The sequence below is a fragment of the Bos mutus genome, chromosome 18 (genome assembly GCF_027580195.1).
Source record: "Bos mutus isolate GX-2022 chromosome 18, NWIPB_WYAK_1.1, whole genome shotgun sequence".
NCBI lineage: Eukaryota > Metazoa > Chordata > Mammalia > Artiodactyla > Bovidae > Bos > Bos mutus.
In genome coordinates this window covers 11,342,665-11,361,049 of record NC_091634.1, presented here as the reverse complement: position 1 = coordinate 11,361,049, position 18,385 = coordinate 11,342,665, and the positions used below count along the sequence as shown (strand labels likewise).

The window sequence follows — 18,385 nt, the reverse complement described above, 5'->3', positions numbered from 1 at the left end:
GGGGGCTGAATCCTGGGTCTAGGGAAGGAAGGAGGACACAGGTTCCTCCCCCCACCCCCCCACCCTGCCCCGTCCTCCCCCTGGATCCTCACCCTACTCACCTCACCCCCCACCAACCCCCCCGCACCCGCCACCACCTTTAAGCTATGGAGACTCAGAGGGAGGCCCTGGCCTCCTTTAGCAAGACCCTGTCCCCACCCTTTCCTGGACTACCTGGGTTGTGACAAGATATAAAAGTGCTGTTTCCGGGGAGAAAGAGCGGGAGCGAGCATTCCCGCCACCCAGACGATGAGCCCTGCCCTGCTGCTGGCCCTGCTGGGCATCACCCTCGCCCTGCCCGGTGAGTGAGAGACCCGGCCAGGGAGGGGATCCACCTGGAGGCTGAGCTTAGATGGATTTGTTCCTCCCATTTCAGGAGCGAGGGCCTTGAACTGCTACTCGGGGGTAGCGGAGACCATAAAGAATGTATCGGAACAGCCCTTTCGGTGGACGACTTCCCAAGTGAACTGTGGAGAAGGTTTGGGCTGCCAGGAAATGGTGTTGATCACCCAGAACGGTGAGACGGGCCCCGCGCCTGACTTGCAGCCTCTCCCTTGGAGAGATGTCCCTATCACCCCACCCTCCAGTCCTACCTGCATTCTGTGTACAAACTCAGAAGACCGCTCCCCGAAATACCAGGAGCGGCGCCCACCTTAGCTGCCCAGGGGCCTCCTCTGCACCCTTTCGGATGCACACCCTCCCTCTAGGACCCTGGAGTCTGACCCCACCCTGGCCTGCTTCTCTCTCCGTGCAGACCCCCTCCTGTACCTGGTGCTCATCAAGGGCTGCACCCAGGCAGCCAATCAGGAGGCCCGCGTCACCGACCACAGGGCAGGCCCCGGCCTGTCCATCGTCTCCTACACCCGGGTATGCCGGGAGAATCTGTGCAACGATCTCAGCACCAGCCTCCCTCTCTGGACCCCGCTCCGACCCACAGGTGCCGGAGGTTGGCGGGAGAAGGGGACTGCCCGGAGGAGGGGGGCAATGGGGTTGAGGGGGTTGGGGTGAGCACACAGGCAATGTTCTTTTAGAATGCCTCCCTGCCTCCCCTCGGCCCCGTCCAGCCTCCCCAGCACAGCTTCTTCCAGCAGTCCCTTAGCAGGGCACTGGACTGATGTTCCCTCATGTTCGACTACCCACCTCCGACTGCGGCTCTGGCCCTAACCTGCTGCCCACTCCTTCTTTTTTTCCCGTGGGGTTTGGGAACTTGCCCTTTGGGGTTTCAGCATCTCCTCTTCAGAACTGAAATTGACCTGTGGCTTCCCATTGTCCTCTTCTGTCTGAGATCATAAATCGGATTTCGCTCTGCCCTTTGTGTTTCTCTACTCTTGTGCATCGCTGGTGGACATGGGCATCTCGTCTTCTTCCACGGTTCAGTGGAGCCTCTGGGTCCTCCCAGGGCACCCCTCCCCTCCCCTTACTAGGCAGCCCTCCCCAAATCTCATGCTCCCTCCCCGCCTTGGTCTCTCTCTAGTCACGGGTCCTAATGCCCTGCTCCCCAGACCTTCCTGAGAGGAGGCCAGGGAGGCTAAGGGAGCTGATTCTTGGGAGCCGTGAGGAGCTGAAAAGCCGAGGAGGGTGGAGGGAAGGCGCCTGGTCTGAATTCAGAGCCCCCTTATTCCTCCCTCCCTTTGTCTCCCACCTCTCCAGTCCCAGGTTCTGTGCGGTGTCCAGTCTGCTTGTCTAGAGAAGGCTGTCTGTCGGCCCCAGAGATGACCTGCCCGGCCAAGAGCTCACACTGCTACAATGGGGTCCTCCAGCTCACTGCTGGTGACCCACCGGGAGGTGGGGTTGAGGCCAGGTTTGGGGGAGGCTGGGGGGTGGTGTGGGGCTGAGGATCAAGATCTGAGTCTCTTGGGGAGGAAAGGGAGGTGAGGATGGGGACCCTGAGGAGGGCGGGCCTGGCTTCCCCCTGAGTGTTGGCTGGTCCCAGTAACAGTGTCTCCGCCTTCTCCCACTTTCCAGGGAGCAGCACCAGCATACTCAAAGTCCAAGGATGCGTTTCTCAAGCAGGCTGCAACCTGCTGAATGGGACCCAGGAAGTCGGGCCCATCAGCCTGTGGGAGACTTGCATTCCTAAAGGTGAATGTCACGGCGACAAGACCAAGTGACAGGGGCGGAAGTTCCGGGGTATGATAACCCTGCGAAAGGCAGGCATCCAAACATATCCCACCAAAACCAGCATCACAGGTCATTCAGATGTTACTACTCACTCAGGCAGGTGTGATGGGAGGGATTGTCCCAGTAGGCACTTCGGGCGAGGATGCCAGGAAACAGAGAAGATACGTGGTCCAGGGAACAGATCTATAGGACAGGAGATCTATAGGACAGGTGTTTTAAATGATGCTGAGCCTGGCTCAGTTAGGACAGCCTGTCCAGGTGGGAGAGGAGCAACAGAGCTAGGAGAAAGGTCAGAGAGGCAAAGAGGGTGGGCCACATCGAATGCCACTCTATCCATTGTCTGCAGGAGTTGCCTGCTGGTTTCCCTGCTGGGCGTGACTAGCTGCTTCTGATTCTATTTCTCCACCTCCCCGACCTTGGGGTCTCTGGCTTCCCCTTGACCCCCACCCCAACTCTGGCATTCCACTCTCGCCCAACCCCCACCCCTGGTACCGGAGGCCCCAGCAGCCCTGCTGCAGAGAAAAAGTGATCAGAAGGATGTCAAGGGTGCTTCAGGTGTGACAGGGAAAGTAAGAGCCAAATGAGGACCCGTGGAGGGTTCCCACTCACGCATGGAAACCCAGTCCAGGTGGAACACCGGTGGATGAGCATGGCCTGGCGTGTCTTGATGTCAGGGAGCAGGATGAGGAGAGGGGTGGGGCGAGGAGGGAAGTGGGGTCTGGAGAAAGTGGGAGGAGGGTCCTCCCTGACCAAGCTTCAGGCAGAGAATTGAGTGAGTTCAGCAAACGTTCCTGTTTGGATCTCTCTGGCTGGACTGGGAGCTTTGAGGACAGAACCCGGATGTTCCTGACACCAAGGTTTTCAGCCTTGGGCAGCACAAGGGCTGGGTAAGGGTGGGTTCCCCAGGATGTGTTTGCTGACAGGAGTCCATACAGCATTCCAAGGTCTCCCGTGGAGACTCCAGAGGACTCAGACCCTGGCCCTGCCCTAAAGGGCCTCTGGGACTGGGAACAGAGACATCACAGACACAGGTAGCCATGAGGCTGTCATGAGGGGGCTTGGGGGAGCTCAGAGTAAGAAGATACTGATGTTCTGGGAGGGGGAGATCGGGGAGGACTTCACAGAGGAGGTGACCTATGACCCATGTCTTAATGATGAGCTGCTGTTCATTCACAGAAGAGGAAAGGGGCGCAAACAGGCAGAGGAGACAGTATGGGCAAAGGCTTGGAGGTGGGGGCAGCCTGCTGCTTTCAAGAAGGCTCCCTGGGCTCTGCCTGAGGAGGGCTCATGGCGAGGATGAGGTACAGCTGGGAGCAGTCAGCAATGACAAGTTTTCCAGGTGGACAAGGTGAGTGTGGGTGGTGAAGGCAGAGCCCTTCCAAGCAGAAGGAATGCCCTGCTGTGTCTTGGGACTGGATGTTGGTGGGGGAGCAGAGAGGTAGGTGGGGGTCCTGGTGGTGGGTCAAATAGCTTCCTAGCCAGACTGATGGGGCTGGCCTTTCTGCTAAAGGCAGGGGAGCCATGGTTAGGGAGGGACAGAGTCTGCATCTTTATTTTTAATTAATGCTAGTTTATTTATTTGGCCCTCATCTCTGGGACTAGCAGGCATATTAGGTAACATAATCCAGCAGACACTCAGAAACAAATCAGACACATGCCACATGCACCACACATCACAATGCACACAACACGCAATACACACGAGAGACACAACCATGCACACTGTGCCATGTACTACCACACACGTGTTTCCTTACCTCTCACACACCATACAACACCACATGCCACACCCAGCACACACCCAACACCCAACACACACACACAGCACAGAGATGCGGGACATGCACCATGGTACACTCATATGACAAACACACCACATTCATCACCAACACACTCTGTCACTATACGTACACACCACACATCACACACCCACCCACCGTGCACATTTCACACATTCCCATACTACCCCACACCCTCCACAGGCCCGCTACATATTCACACACCCCACACATATCCCACATATGTGTGCTGCCCAGACCACACATGTGTCACATAAAACACAGCCATTACGCCACAAATGGGTATTCCTCATATATGTCCCTATTTTGTTGGCTTTCAGCATCAAAGCCAGATCTTTTTTAAAAATTGTTTATTTATTGATATATGTGGCTACACTGGGTCGTCCACGACTGAGCGGCTTCACTTTCACTTTTCACTTTCATGCATTGGAGAAAGAAATGGCAACCCACTCCAGTATTCTTGCCTGGAGAATCCCAGGGACGGGGGAGCCTGGTGGGCTGCTGTCTATGGGGTCGCACAGAGTCGGACACGACTGAAGCGACTTAGCAGCAGCAGCAGCAGCAGCAGCAGCAGCAGCACTGGGTCTTAGTTGAGACATGTGAATTCTTAGTTGTGGCATGTGGAGTCTAGTCCCCAACCAGGGATTGAACCTGGGCCCCCTGCAATAGGACTGTGGTGTCTTAGCCACTGGACCAAAAGGGAAGCCCCCAGCTAGAGTGGAGCAAGATGTCAGGGAGTAAGTGGAGAACAGAAGGGCATCCCAGGGAACAGCTCCTGGAAGGCACGGGGGCAGGAAAGGACAGGGTGCAAAACGGGCCACCGCAGGAGCCCAGACTGAAGAAGAACCGAAGGTCCAGGATTTTAACAGCCTTGACTGTCCCCCTAAGGAACTGGATCCTGGTTCCAGCTAGAGCAGTGGGCCAGCCCAGCCTGGGAGAGCACAACCGTTAAGAGCTTAGCATCTGAATGGAAAGACATGGGTTTCAGTCTGGGCTCTGCCACTGAACCAGCTTTTGAGGATTACCACTGCTTAGAGCCTCTTTCACCAAGTTCAGAGAGGAGGAGACTCTCACTGATGGTCAGAGGTGGCAGAGCATATCCAAAGGCACTAGGGCAGACATGTGCCTCCATGTGTGTTTCAAAGAAGACTCCAGAAGTCAGTGGGACTCCAACAGAGTGATTAAGTGGGAGCAGAGCAGGACAGGAGGACTGTGCAGAGGAAGGAGGGCACCTCAGGTAGAGCCTTTGGGGCCATTTTAAGGACTTAGAATTTTATTCTGAATGGGTTGAGGATCTACTGGAGTTTTCTGAGCAAAGGATTGATGTGAATCAACCTTTCTTTTATAGGAATCATTCTGAATGCCTGGTGGAGAATAGAGTGAAGGGGAAGTGGGCATGGGGGAGGGGACCCTCCAGGGAGACTCAGGAAGAAGCAGGTGAGAGCCAAGGAGTCTTAGACCCTGGTGGAAGCTGTGGAGGAGGTGAGAAGTGGTCAGGTTTTGGAGGGATTTTGCAGCTTCAGCCAACAGGATTTCCTGATGGGTGCAACATGGGGTGTAAGAGAGGAGGGATTGTCGAGAATAACAGCAATGTCTTCAACTTGAGCAACTGCAAGAAAGGAGGTGCCATTGGCCAAGACGGGAAAGACAGGGGTAGGCAGAGTGGGAACCAGGCTGGGAGGAAGGCTGCAGGACCCATGAAGTGTCTGTGAAGTGGGGGAATGAGTGATCCTCCTTCATGGGGGCTGTTGTGAAGGTTAACACATTTGTGGGTTACTTGCACGGTCAGCCCTGACAGTTTCTGCATCAGGAGACACATCCCAGCTGATCATGTGATGGTCTCAAGAGTTGGTCTAATGGTTTTCAAACTAGACTGCAGAGGGCTACAGGGGCTGAGGCGTCCCAGGATGGTCATCAATCCTCCTCTTCCCCATCACTCCCTGCAAGGAGCCAGAATAATGCCTGAGTTCCCAGCCTAGCTCCTAACTCACTCGCAGTGGGACACTGGGCAAGCTGCTTTCAAAACTCCTCTGTTTCTCACTTTGAAAATCGGGGTGATGATGATGACAACCTGCTTGGGGTAGGGGGGTGCCAGGAGGAAATGAAGCAATCCAGGTGAGGTGAACTTCTGGGGAGGGTTCATCCTTGGAAACTGATCACGGCAGCTGGGCACCTTTTAAGTGTTCAGTGCACACAAGGCATTGGAGTATTTCTGTTTGGAACATAGCGTTGCTCAGTGAAGACATATATGGTGTCAGGCTACATTTCTCTTTATCCAGATGAGGACCTTGAGGCCCAGAGAGGGAAGTAGAGATTGACTCAGGCTAAGGAAGAGCCATCTGTCTCCATCACAGCTGATGGAAAGAGCAGCTGTCCTCAGGGGGCATTGAGAAAAGCCTCTGCGGTGTGTTTGAGCAGAAACAGGGTAAAGAATAAGGATGGGGCTCAGACTTCCAAAACGAAAGAAGTGAAAGTGTTAGTCACTCAGTCATGTCTGATTCTTTTGCAACCCCATGGACCGTAGCCAGGCTCCTCTGTCCATGGGATTCTCCAGGCAAGAATACTGGAGTGGGTGGCCATTCTCTTCTCCAGGGGATCCTCCTGACCCAGGAATTGAATCCGAATCTCCCACATTGCAAGCAGATTGTTTATCATCTGAGCCACCAGGGAAGCCCTGAAGGTCCCTTCTAAATCTGAGGTTGAGGGACCCAGTGGCCCATCGGGCTTGCAGGGTAGTTCAAGAATGTGAGCATCTTCCCAAGCATAGGACCAGAAGGAAGACACACAGCGGGTCCCTGGCTTCCACAGACCCTGGTGATTCTTTCTCCGCAGGTGCTCTGACCTGTTATCGGGGTATCATGCTGCAGATGTCTCCAAACCTGAGCCAGGACCCTGTCGATTGGTCCACAACTACGGAGCAGCAGTGTAACCCTGGGGAGGTGTGTCAGGAGACCCTTCTGCTCATAGATGTAGGTGCGTGGGCTGCGCAAGAGGGCGAGACCCCTGCATGGGGTCCTGTGTCTCCCTGCCTTGGATTTTTAAAAAATTAATTAATTTATTTTAACTGGAGGTTAATTATTTTACAATATTGTAGTGGTTTTGCCATACGTTGACATGAATCAGCCATGGGTGTACCTGTGTTCCCCATCCTGAACCCCCTCCTACCTCCCTCCCCATCTCATCCCTCAGCATCATCCCAGTGCACCAGCCCTGAGCACCCTGTCTCATGCATCGAATCTGGACTGGTGATCTGTTTCACATATGATAATATACCTGTTTCAATGTCATTCTCTCAAATCATCCCACCCTCACCTTCTCTCAGAGTCCAAGTCTGTTCTTTACATCTGTGTCTCTCTTGCTGTCTCGCATATAGGGTCATCGTTATCATCTTTCTAAATTCCATATATATGCGTTAATATACTGTATTGGTGTTTTTCTTTCTGACTTACTTCACTCTGTATAATAGGCTCCATTTTCATCCACTTCATTAGAACTGATTCAAATGCATTCTTTTTAATAGCTGAGTAATATTCCATTGTGTATATGTACCACAGCTTTCTTATCCATTCGTCTGCCGATGGACATCTAGGTTGCTTCCATGTCCTGGCTATTATAAACAGTACTGCAATGAACATTGGGGGTACACATGTCTCTTTTAATTCTGGTTTCCTCAGTGTGTATGCCCAGGAGTGGGATTGCTGGGTCATATCCTGCCTTGGATTTAAAAAAAAATACTTACAATATTTTTGGCTGCTCTGGATCTTCGTTGCAGCATGGGCTTTTCTCTAGTTGCGGAGAGCGGGGGCTATGCTCTAGTTGCTGTGCACCGGCTTCACACTGGTCTCTTGTTGGGGAGCACAGGCTCTAGGGCATGCGGGCTTCAGTAATTGCAGCTCACGCGCTTGGTTGCCCCGCAGCTTGTGGGATCTTCCTGGACCAGGGATCAAACCGGTGTCCCCTGCATTGCAAGGAATCCTCCTTAAGGGGTTAAGGAATTTTAACCACTGGAGCACCAGGGAAGCCCCCTGCCCTGGATTCTGTGCACTAAATTTCCTGCCACAGTCCCTTCAGGCTTGCACTTCTAAGTCCAGTTCTTCCTCTATCTGTGCCTTGGTTTCCCCTTCTGAAAATCGGGATGAGATGATGGCAGTAACAGTAACCTACTTCACAGGGTGGTGACTAGGATATAGCCGGTAGTCCAGGCAAAGGGCTGAGAACAGAGCCGGCACAAAGAAAGCTTTTGCTTAGTCACTTCAGTCGTGTCCAGCTCTTAACTCATTTCATTCAAAGTCTAAGGAACTGCTGTGGTGTGTCAGGCACTGTTCTTGTAGCTTTACAGGCCAGTGGAGAAGCTGCAGGCAAAACGAAACAAAAGAGTGAGATATCATGTGTGAAGACAAGAGCTGTGGACAGAAGTCCAGTGGGGACGGGAGATCGGGAGAATGATGTGAAGGTTGCAATTTGTGCTCTGAAGGCTCCCTGTCAACTAAAAAACCCCCAAACCTAGAAGTTGAGAGTTATTTATTCAGTGGGAATGTTATACACATTTGCAGCAAGCGGCAGGTAATCTGAATAGGAAAGATTACTGTTAAGAGAAAACTAAATGTCTCACATGAAGAGATTTAGCAATCTTCTATCCTCTATGGGAAGATGCAAATGTCCAGACTTGCTGAAATCATTTCCTTCGTATTTGTTGTTGTTGTTGTTCAGTCGCTCAGTTGTGTCTGACCCTTTGCAATCCCATGAACTGTAGCACACTATGCTTCCCGGTCCTTCACCATCTCCCAGAGCTTGCTCAAACTCATGTCCATTGAGTCGGTGATGCCATCCAACCATCTCATCCTCTGTCGTCCCCTTCTCCTCCTGCCCTCAATCTTTCCCAGCATCAGGGTCTTTTCTAGTGTGTCGGCTCTTTGTATCAGGTGGCCAGAATATTGTAGCTTCATATGCATCTAGCTATCTGGGGCCAGTCCTGCTTTTTTTATTGTTCACAAACTAATTTCTTGTTTATCATAAGAGATGGCAAATGTGGTGGATGGCTGCCTCTTTTTCTCTCTCTCTCTCTTTCTCTTTCTCTCTCACACACACACACACCCAGCTCCTCAGCACTTTCAGAGGGGAGGAAGTAGCTGCTGGCTTCCAAATACATGGCTTAGTTTCACCTGGGCTCAGAAATCTGCATTACACACACACACACACACACACACACACACACACACACACACGCAGAGCTCCTACTGGCTTCCAAAAACCTGGCTTTGTTTCGTCTGGGCTCAGAAATTTGCATTTGAAAAAGACGTGTTGACTGGTAGGGTTTAGAGCAGAAAACGTTCCGTTTCCCACGGGAAATTCCGAGGACCTTCTACTCCGAAGGTGACATTTGAGCCGGAAATGAGAGGCAGCAGATCTGGAAGAGGACCCGACTCTGGCCCCAGGCTGCCCTGTGCTCTCTACAGGACCTGTGCCCCGGTCATCGTCACATACCTGTCCCCTGCCTGACGAGCCCCTGACTCCGCCACCCTTGGAGCCTCCACTCTCGCCGCCCAGCTTTCTCTCTCTCACCCCTCAGGACCCAGGTCGATCCTGCTGGGGAGCAAAGGCTGCAGCCAGGTCAATATCCAGGGTGACTTCATGCACTCGAGGCCCCCCGGAGTGCTGGTCGCCTCCTATGCCCGGGTCTGCTCCTCCGACTACTGCAACTCGGCTGCCAGCAGCAGCGTCCTGGTCAATGCCCTCCCTCGTCCAGGTGTGTGATGCCAGCGGGCTGGGTGGGACCCGGGGTAGGGAGAGATGGGGCCCCAGAGACACATCTCAGCGCTCAAGGAGGGTGGCCGCGGCTAGGCGCAGGGCTGTGTGTTCCCAACCTTCTCTCTGCTCCCCAGCCCCCCCGGCCCCAGGACACCTGCAATGTCCCGTCTGTCTGGCCCTTGGATCCTGCTCACAAAGCTCTAACGTGATGTGTCCTAAGGGCACCAGTCACTGTTACAAGGGTCAGATTTTTCTCCGGGGAGGTGAGTACTGAATGTCAGGTCCCGAGGAGGAATGGGCTAGGGGGCTGGATTCACAGGGTCCCGAGGTGGGAGAGTGCTTGAGACCCTGGTGTTGCGGTCCATGCACAGCTGGAAAAGAATTTCCAGATATGGGGCAGAACGAGAGGAGAATAAAGTTTAATAGACTGGGAAAACCAAACAGTGGGCTGGTTCAAGGGAGAGCCAAACCCTTTCGCAGGCTAGTAGCCAATTTTTACAGCCTCAAGACAGAGAAAATTCCTACTGGAATGGTGGCATTAGGTGATTGGTTAGGATGCTATGGGGTGGGTATTTTATCTACTACCGGATCAGGGAACTGGTCGGTTTAGATCCAGAGGCTCATGGCAACAGTTGCTATGGGGCTTGGTCAGTTCCAGAGATTTTTATCCTGTGACCTTGGTACAGGGCTCCACACCTATGACCTTGGTATAGGGCTCCATACCTGGCTCACGACTTTGGGGGTGGAGCGGCTTGGGGACCCAGATTTTCTAGGTCTGAGGGAGGAGGGGACTAAGAGCCTGGTCTCTTGGTCTGAGGTGGAGTAGGGGAAGGCCTAGGAATAATAGGGTCTAGGAACTTAAGCATGAGGAGCTTTGAACCCTCCCTGACTCTATCTTCTCTGTCTAGGTGGGTTGACCGCCCCAGTGGACATCCAGGGCTGCGTGGCCCACCCTTCCAGCACCTTGTTGGGCCGTAGGTGGAGTATCGGGGTCTTCACTGTGACTGAGACCCGTGAGGGTGGCGCTGAGGTGGATGAGCCTCTAATCTCAAGTGGAGCTGCCCCTGGCCCTTCCCTGGCTTGGGCAGTGGGGCTGGCCCTAGCCCTTTGGTGTGGGGCTCCCTCCTTGCTGACCTTGTTCCCCCAGGATCCTTAGCTCCTGTTGACTCCCCACGCCCCACCTCTCCCTCTGACCTCATAACTCAACAGCCTTGGACACTGAATCATGCCCCAGTCCTCATCACCACCCCCTCCACCACCACCACACACACACACACACACACACACACACACACACTATCTGACCTGGTGACAGCATATGGAAGGGCCTGAGAACAGCTGAACTGATCCTCTGGGAGGAGGGACATTCAACCAGTGGCCACCTGTGTGTGATAATAAAGACATTGTCCTTTTGCCACATGCAAGGGTTTCTCTATGTGAGGGTAGGGCAGGGCTCCCAGAGATCTGACATGAGGGAGGAGAGGAAGCTGGTGAGAGAGTCACCATCTCGGGTCATCCTTCACTGATCTGGTCCACAGCCCCCCTGGACCAGCTTGGGTGGTAGCAGAGTCTTCCAGGTGCTGCAAGCAGAAGTATTAGGGCCTCTTGGGGAGGGGGGTGCTTTCCAGGCAGCTCAGCAGTAAAGAATCTGCCTGCAATGCAGGAGACCTGGGTTCGATCCCTGAGTGGGGAAGATCCCCCACAGGAGGGCATGGCAACCCACTCCAATGTTCTTGCTTGGAAAATTCCATGGACAGAGGAACCTGGCGGGCTACAGTCCATGGTGTTGCAAAGAGTCAGACAGGACTGAGCCACTCAGCACACACATAAAATGACTTGGGAAGTGAAGGTGTGCCAATGAGGCTTCTATTTTAGTAGCCAGCACCAACAGGGGGCTCACCCCACTTGAATAAATTGACACAATGGTTTATGTGAAGCAGAGAAATGAGAGGGTTGGCACCATTTCCTGAGGCTGATATCATTGGGTCTGTTGTCATAGGCTTGAAAGACTAAGAAGTCATTACTGTTATTAGAATCTGGAAGGGGGTGGTGTTTAGAGAGGGGTGCCTGACAGGAGCTGTGATCTCAGGCTGAAAAATCCACCCAACCCACAGCGACACTACAGGGAGGGAGCTGGGGAATTAACACCCCAACTTCACTTAGTGTCCTCCCTGTGGGTCTCCTGCTGGGGCTCCCCATCGACTGAACCCAGCTGGAAGGTGGGAGATCCCACTAACAGTCCCCACGGCACAGGGCAGGGGGAGAAGGGGAGAGAATGAATGTGAAAAAGGAAACCGCACAACCCACCCCTTGAGTCCGCAATACAGAAGACACACAATTCCCGTCTGGTACTTAATCATAGAACTGTCTTGTGCTAATGGCAAGGGGTCACACACCCACAGCTTTAGATGACCAGTTCTTCATGAACCACAGTCAGAGGAAGATGGGGGAAAACCTATAACAGAGCTGCAAAGGCCCTGACTGTGCGGCTGGTGGTAATGAGAGCCACCTGCTTCTACCACCCCTTCTACGTTCTCTTACCACCTGCCAACACCTCCTCTGGACATCGTTGAGACACAAGGTTTCATTCCTAAAGGAAGTAAGTGTTCAATAGTCTTGTCTTTATTGGCTTTTGGCCACTTTCTGCTAAACAGGGCCACCGGCGAGTCAGTATTACCTACAACGCATCCCCTGGCTTCCAAACATAGTCCTCCTTGACCTGGCAAACCAGCCTTCCTCTGGTGGTCACGGTCCCTCTGGTCGTCTTCTCCGCCTCTTGTTTCAGCAGCAGAAGGAACACAAAATAGCATGGGGGCAGTCCTGGCTTCTGGTTGATTAGAGCTCTGATTGGGTTTCTCACCCACACCAAGCCCAAGGTCACAGAGACCAGGAGCAAAAATGCTTTAAGTGGGTTGTCATGTGTACTGATGGGCGGGGACACTCCCTTATCCTCCCCTGTGTCATGGACCCCTGCATTCTGGCTCTAGGGCAGGTGACACGATAGACTGGCCACTTTGAGACCTAGAGCATCTCCTGTTGGGTGGCAAGGTACCTTCTCTACCTGGTGCCTTCAAAAGCCGTCATGACCATTCGACCCTTCTGATAAGCCAACTGTGTCTGTATAGTGGGGCACCTGGAAGTCAGTGAGCTCCATGCGGGGAGTTAACTGCCTCAGTTCCTTTGCCTTAAAATATGTCCTCTAGTTGGAAGTGATACTTCATGGGAGGACTTCCCTGATGGTCCTGTGATTAAGACTCCACCTGTCAGTGCAGGGGCCAGGGGTTCAATCCCTGGTCCAGGAAGATCCCACAGGCCATGTGGCAAATAAGCTTGTACGCCACAACTACTGAACCTACACGCCCTAGAGCCCATGCTCCGCAACAAGAGAAGCCACAGCAATAAGAAGCCTGTGCACCACAACTAGAGAAAGCCCATGTAGCAAGGAAGACCTAGGGCAGCAAAAAAAAAAAAAAGAAAGAAATTTAATTAACTAATTAATTAACTTTAAAAAACTTCGTGGGATCCTGTAGCAATAGAGCAGACATTTCCTAAGTCCCCAGATGGCAGTGTTGACAGAAGCAGTGAGGACAAGGAAGGCAGAACAGCATCCACAGAGTGTATTACCCTGTGGGGAGAAAGGTCAGTCCCGAGAGTTGGGTATATGTCCTGAAGAGTCCTGCTGTAGAAAGATGTCATAACAGGCTGAGATTGGCCTCTGCCTTTGTGGGTTTGGGTACTGAGTGGAGTCAACAGCCAGGTCACCTGGAGAGAGTTAGCTCACTTGTTGTCACTGCATGGAGACATTAGTTAACTCACTAACCCAATAGAGTAGTAATTCTATCCCCAGATGCTTGAACTAATACCTCCACTCCTATATTCCCTGTGAAAGATTTTGGCCCCATGAAGCCTTCCCCTTGGTCCTGTCTAGTCTCACACCCTTAGAATCGGTATCAGTCGGAGTCCAGGCATGTGTCAGGAACCACATGCTAATTTTAACAGGTAAAGTTTTTTGTTTTGTTTTTGTTTTGGCCACGTAGCACGTGGGATCTTAGTTCCCTGACCAGGGATTGAACCCCAGTTAGTATAAGGAATCATTATCGGACTTCCCTGAGAGTCCAGTGGCTAAGACTCTGCCCTTCCAATGCACGGGGCTTGGGTTCAATCCCTGGCCGGGGAGTGAGATCCCACACGCTGCAACAAAGACTGAAGACCCCAAGTGCTGCAACTAAGACCTAGCACAACAAAATAAATAAAAATAAATATTAAAAAGGGGAAATATTTAAAAATAAAAGAATCATGAGGGAATTCCCTGGTGGTCCAATGGCTAGGGCTCTGAGCTTCCACTGCGGGGGACATGGTTCCATCTCTAGTCAGGAACTAAGATCCATAAGGCCAAAAAGGAAAGAAAGAATCATTATCTAGAAACACGGGGTGAGGATTAAGAGGGAATTGGTTACTAAGCCTAAAGAACACAGGGCTTTCCAGGTGGCGCTAGTGGTAAAGAACCTGCCTGCCAGTGCAGGAGATGTAAGAGACAGGGGTTTGATCCCTGGGTCGGGAAGATCCCCTGGAGAAGGGCATGGCAACATACTCCAGTATTCTTGCCTGGAGAATTCCATGGATGGAGGAGCCTGGGAGGCTGTAGTCCATAGGGTCGCACCAAGTCGGACACGACTGAGCGACTTAGCTTATGACAAAGATAAGAGAATAGTTCATCTAGGGAGGAACCTCCTTACTTGGGGCCAGAAGACAAGCTCTTCAGCCTGCAGTGTCCCTCTACCACCCTCTACTGGCAAAGCCTAACATTGTGCCTGGAGATGAACAAAATTGCTTGCAGGATCCAGCAGGGCAATGAAGAGCTAATCTGGAGCTGAGAGGCCATAACTGGCACAGAATCTGCTCATACACACGCTCTGGGATTCCTGCCCGTGCAAACTGGTGAGGTTCTCAAACGCTCTCAATGTGTGGCATGTACATGCTAAACCAAGTCCTGTGCTTCTTTGGACTACATTAGAAATTCGTTCTTGTGGGTCTGGAGGAGAAGCAGTTTCCTATGAGTGGTCTCTATCCCACATCTGAGAGTCACACTCCCTTAACACAGACTGGCAACATTGAACATTTTCCTGGCAGTGCATCTCTGCAACCCTTTCACTCAAGCCTTAGGCTTGGTCCTCAGCCATATCTGCCCTGTGACTGGAAACAAGAGATGTTCTGCCAAGGGAGTTTTCTGATTGTCTATCACATTTCCATTTGGACAATCTTATCTTTCCATTGCTCCTCTTCCCCCACGTTTGCTCACTAGGGTCATCGGAAGAAACAGCCGACTCCCCAGTCAACCTGTGCAGCACCACTGTTGCCGTAGTAACAAAGTGCCACACCCACTTCAGCTCCCAACACCTTGCTTTCCATCTGCACTTCTTTCACTGCTACCCCAGTGATAACTTGACCAACTACGAAATTGTCACAGGACTTCTCTCACCTGTGCCCTATCTTTTTCCATCAAGGTGGTCATCCCTGTGCTTCTCCCATGTAGTGGAAACCTAATCCCAGAATACAGTTTTGTTTGTCTGTTGCTGGATGCCACTGCTGATCCAAATTTCTGAATTGGTCAGGGTCCTGGCTTCAGGTTCAGTCGCTTAGTCGTGTCCAGCTATTTGTGACCCTATGAACTATAGCTTGCCAAGTCCTCCAGGCTCCTCTGTCCATGGGATTTTCCAAGGAAGAATACTGCAGTGGGTTGTCATTTCCTATTCCAGGGATCTTCCTGACCCAGGAGTTGAACCCTCATCTCCTGCATTGGCAATGGATTCTTTACCACTGAGCTACCTGGTAGCAGGAAATAAATTGTTCACCCAAGTTGGGTAACAAGTAGAATTTTATTAAGGGGAGAGCTGATTACAATTATTAATACTGGATCCAGGGAAACCACAAAGGATGGTGCAGGAGTTGGGAGTAATCATATGTTTTATTTAATTTTATTTATTTTTGGCTGTGCTGCACAGCTTGTAGGATCTCAGTTCCCCATCTAGGAACCCAGGCCATGGCAGTGAAAGCCCAGAATCATATCCACTAAGCCACCAGGGAACTCCTCCATGTATTTGAAACATATGATTGCAACAATATATAACAAAGAGGATTGCTCTGACCACAAATGCTCTACATCTAGGGCGAGGGGTGCCATGCACTTCATCGATTTATAACTGGCATGAAAAGGCCCAGTACTGAAATGGGGGTGCCGGGGACCAGCCCTGGCTGATCCAGGGAATTCGAAGCGGGGACGGCGTTGGTGAGGATCAGGAAACAACTGCTTAATTAAACGTTTATTAAGGATATAAAGAGTGGTGAAATAAGGATAGCTCAGCGAAGAAATTCAGTGAAGAAAAGAGGCTGAATAAAATTCCAAAGCAGGGAATTTACGTCACCTACGAAGGCCGCAGGCGTCCTCCCGTTCTCCCGAAGGAGAGGAGATGCTAAGGCCTCCCCGGTCAGATCTTAGAAGCCCAGGCAAAATTAGTAGGCTTGACGAGCTTCCCTGCCTCAGAGGAAAAGTTCAGCTAGAAGGTGAAAGAAAGAACGACATGGGGAGACCAAATTCTGGTGAACAAAAGGACATACTTTATTTTCCAAAGCAGTTTTATACCTTAAGTTGTGCATAGAGGATAATGGGGGAAGGGGTAGAGGCATGCAAAGACAGCAGTTCCTGATCCTTATCGAAGTCAGGCTTTCAAACTTATCATATGCAAAAGTTTAGGTGATTTACATCATCTTCTGGCCAGGAAGCCTGTTAACATTTTAAGAAACTTATTTTTCTCTAAAGGTGATTATTCTAAAGTCAGGCACCAGCCTCCAAAAAGCATTGGAGAAAGTTGCATTCCTATAGGGCAAAGGTGAGGTGGGCTCAATCAAGAAAAGAATTAACTCAAGGGTCCAAGATTACAAACATTGAGGCAACTACTTACATTTCTATACACCCATTATATCAATCAATACACCGCCAAGGACACAGTAGGTAAGGGATATGGAGACTTAGCAGCAAACATTGGCCCAACAAGTGAAAAACCCTTCACCAATACAATTTCTAATCAATCTTTTAACTACTCAAAGCAATCTGTGTTTAGACAGTTTAGAACATCTCCTGCCTCTCACAGTTGGGAGGCTCTGAACAATCACATGTTGCCGGAAAAAACCTATTCAGGCAGGCTAGAGGACTTCCAAAGGAGTTTGTAGGTTGAAACACTGTCACACGCAGGAACTATTAACTGGAGCTGTAAGCTAACTCTTTTTTCAGAGAGAGGTAGTGGGGGACAGCCCCCCGTAAAGTCAGAGGTGTAGGTGAAAGCACAAAGCAGAAAGTAGGCAGACTCTGGTTTTGGGGGTAGATTGCTCGAGAATTTCCAGGGAGACTCCTGAGGCTTGATCCCGCCTTTGCGTATGTCAAGCCTCCTTCCTCATGACCTTTGTCACGGGCGGAGTTCGCTCCCCACATCGGGAGAGAGCTCCTTTCTACATAAATCCACACTCGAACACAAAGCCACGTGCACTCATGGTGTGCTGGTAAATGAACATCTGCCTCCCTGAAGGGAGAAATAAAAGCTCTGATCTGTAGCATTTGCCAATGTCCTTGGTGTAAATACTCCCACTGTGGCTGATTTCAAGCTATCACGATGTCCCTGCCTATGGAGTTGGGAAGAAATAACCATGCAGGAGACACAGGTTTGATCCCTGGGTCAGGAAGATCCCCTGGAAGAGGAAATGGAAACCCACTCTAGTATTCTTTCCTGGAGAATCCCATGGACAGAGGAGCCTGGCCGGCTACAGTCCATGGGGTCATAAAAGAGTCAGACACGATTGAGAGATTGTGTACACACACACACACCATACAAATACAATAGTTATAAATAGCCTCAAGAGCATAGATAATAGTAAAATAGTAGATAATTTAGGAAGTGATGATTTTTGAGTATTTATTACCTTTGTTTTAAAAATGTTATTTATTTATGGCTAAGCAGGCTTTCTCTAGTTGCAGTGTACGTGGTTCTCATTTTGCTGGCTTCTCTTGTTGTGGAGCACAGGCTCTAGGGTGTGCGAACTTCAGTAGCTGCAGTGCACATGCTCAATAGCTGTGGCACGTGGGCTTAGTTGCCCTGAAGCATGTGGAATCTTCCCAGACCAGGGATCGAACCTGGGTCCCCTCGCATTGGCAGGAAGGTTCTTAACCACTGGACTACTAGGGAAGTCCTACCTTTGCTTCAACATAATTTAGTTTTAAGTTGACAAAATTTAATTTTTAATAGTGGTTGTATTTAGCAACTGGCTTGAAAAACTGAAAATTGACTCTCATGAACCAGGTGGAACCACTGAACCACTCCCAGCACAGCATGGCCCATATCCCAGAGAGAGCCAGTGAGCACAAGTGCTCTTGCACAACCTACCCTGACAGCCCTCAAAGATCCCCTGAGCTCTCAATTCTTAAAGAACAGATCCTTATTCTTCCTTCCATCTCTAAACCCATCAGGGTAACCTCACCCAGTGTGGGTGGGTAAGGGACCAAGTTGGCTCACTGCCAGAAGCACGGGCACCTCAATATCCAAGATTTGTGGTGTGTGAGCATTGAAGCCAGCAACACTGTGGGTCTCCCTATTACGTCTTGAGAACCTACCCGAGATGACCAACACCTA

General features: G+C 51.2%; 1 protein-coding gene across 1 annotated transcript; it reads left to right on the top strand.

Moving 5' to 3' along the window:
* Positions 1 to 159: 159 nt before the first annotated feature.
* Positions 160 to 11,083, top strand: CD177 (CD177 molecule). The gene is made up of 9 exons (XM_005907169.2): positions 160 to 340; positions 416 to 556; positions 794 to 976; positions 1,690 to 1,824; positions 2,005 to 2,121; positions 6,792 to 6,932; positions 9,529 to 9,705; positions 9,842 to 9,970; positions 10,616 to 11,083. Exons 1-9 carry the CDS (start codon positions 289 to 291, stop codon positions 10,861 to 10,863), a joined length of 1,323 nt encoding a protein of 440 aa, XP_005907231.1. The 5' UTR covers positions 160 to 288; the 3' UTR covers positions 10,864 to 11,083.
* The last annotated feature ends 7,302 nt before the right edge of the window (positions 11,084 to 18,385 follow it).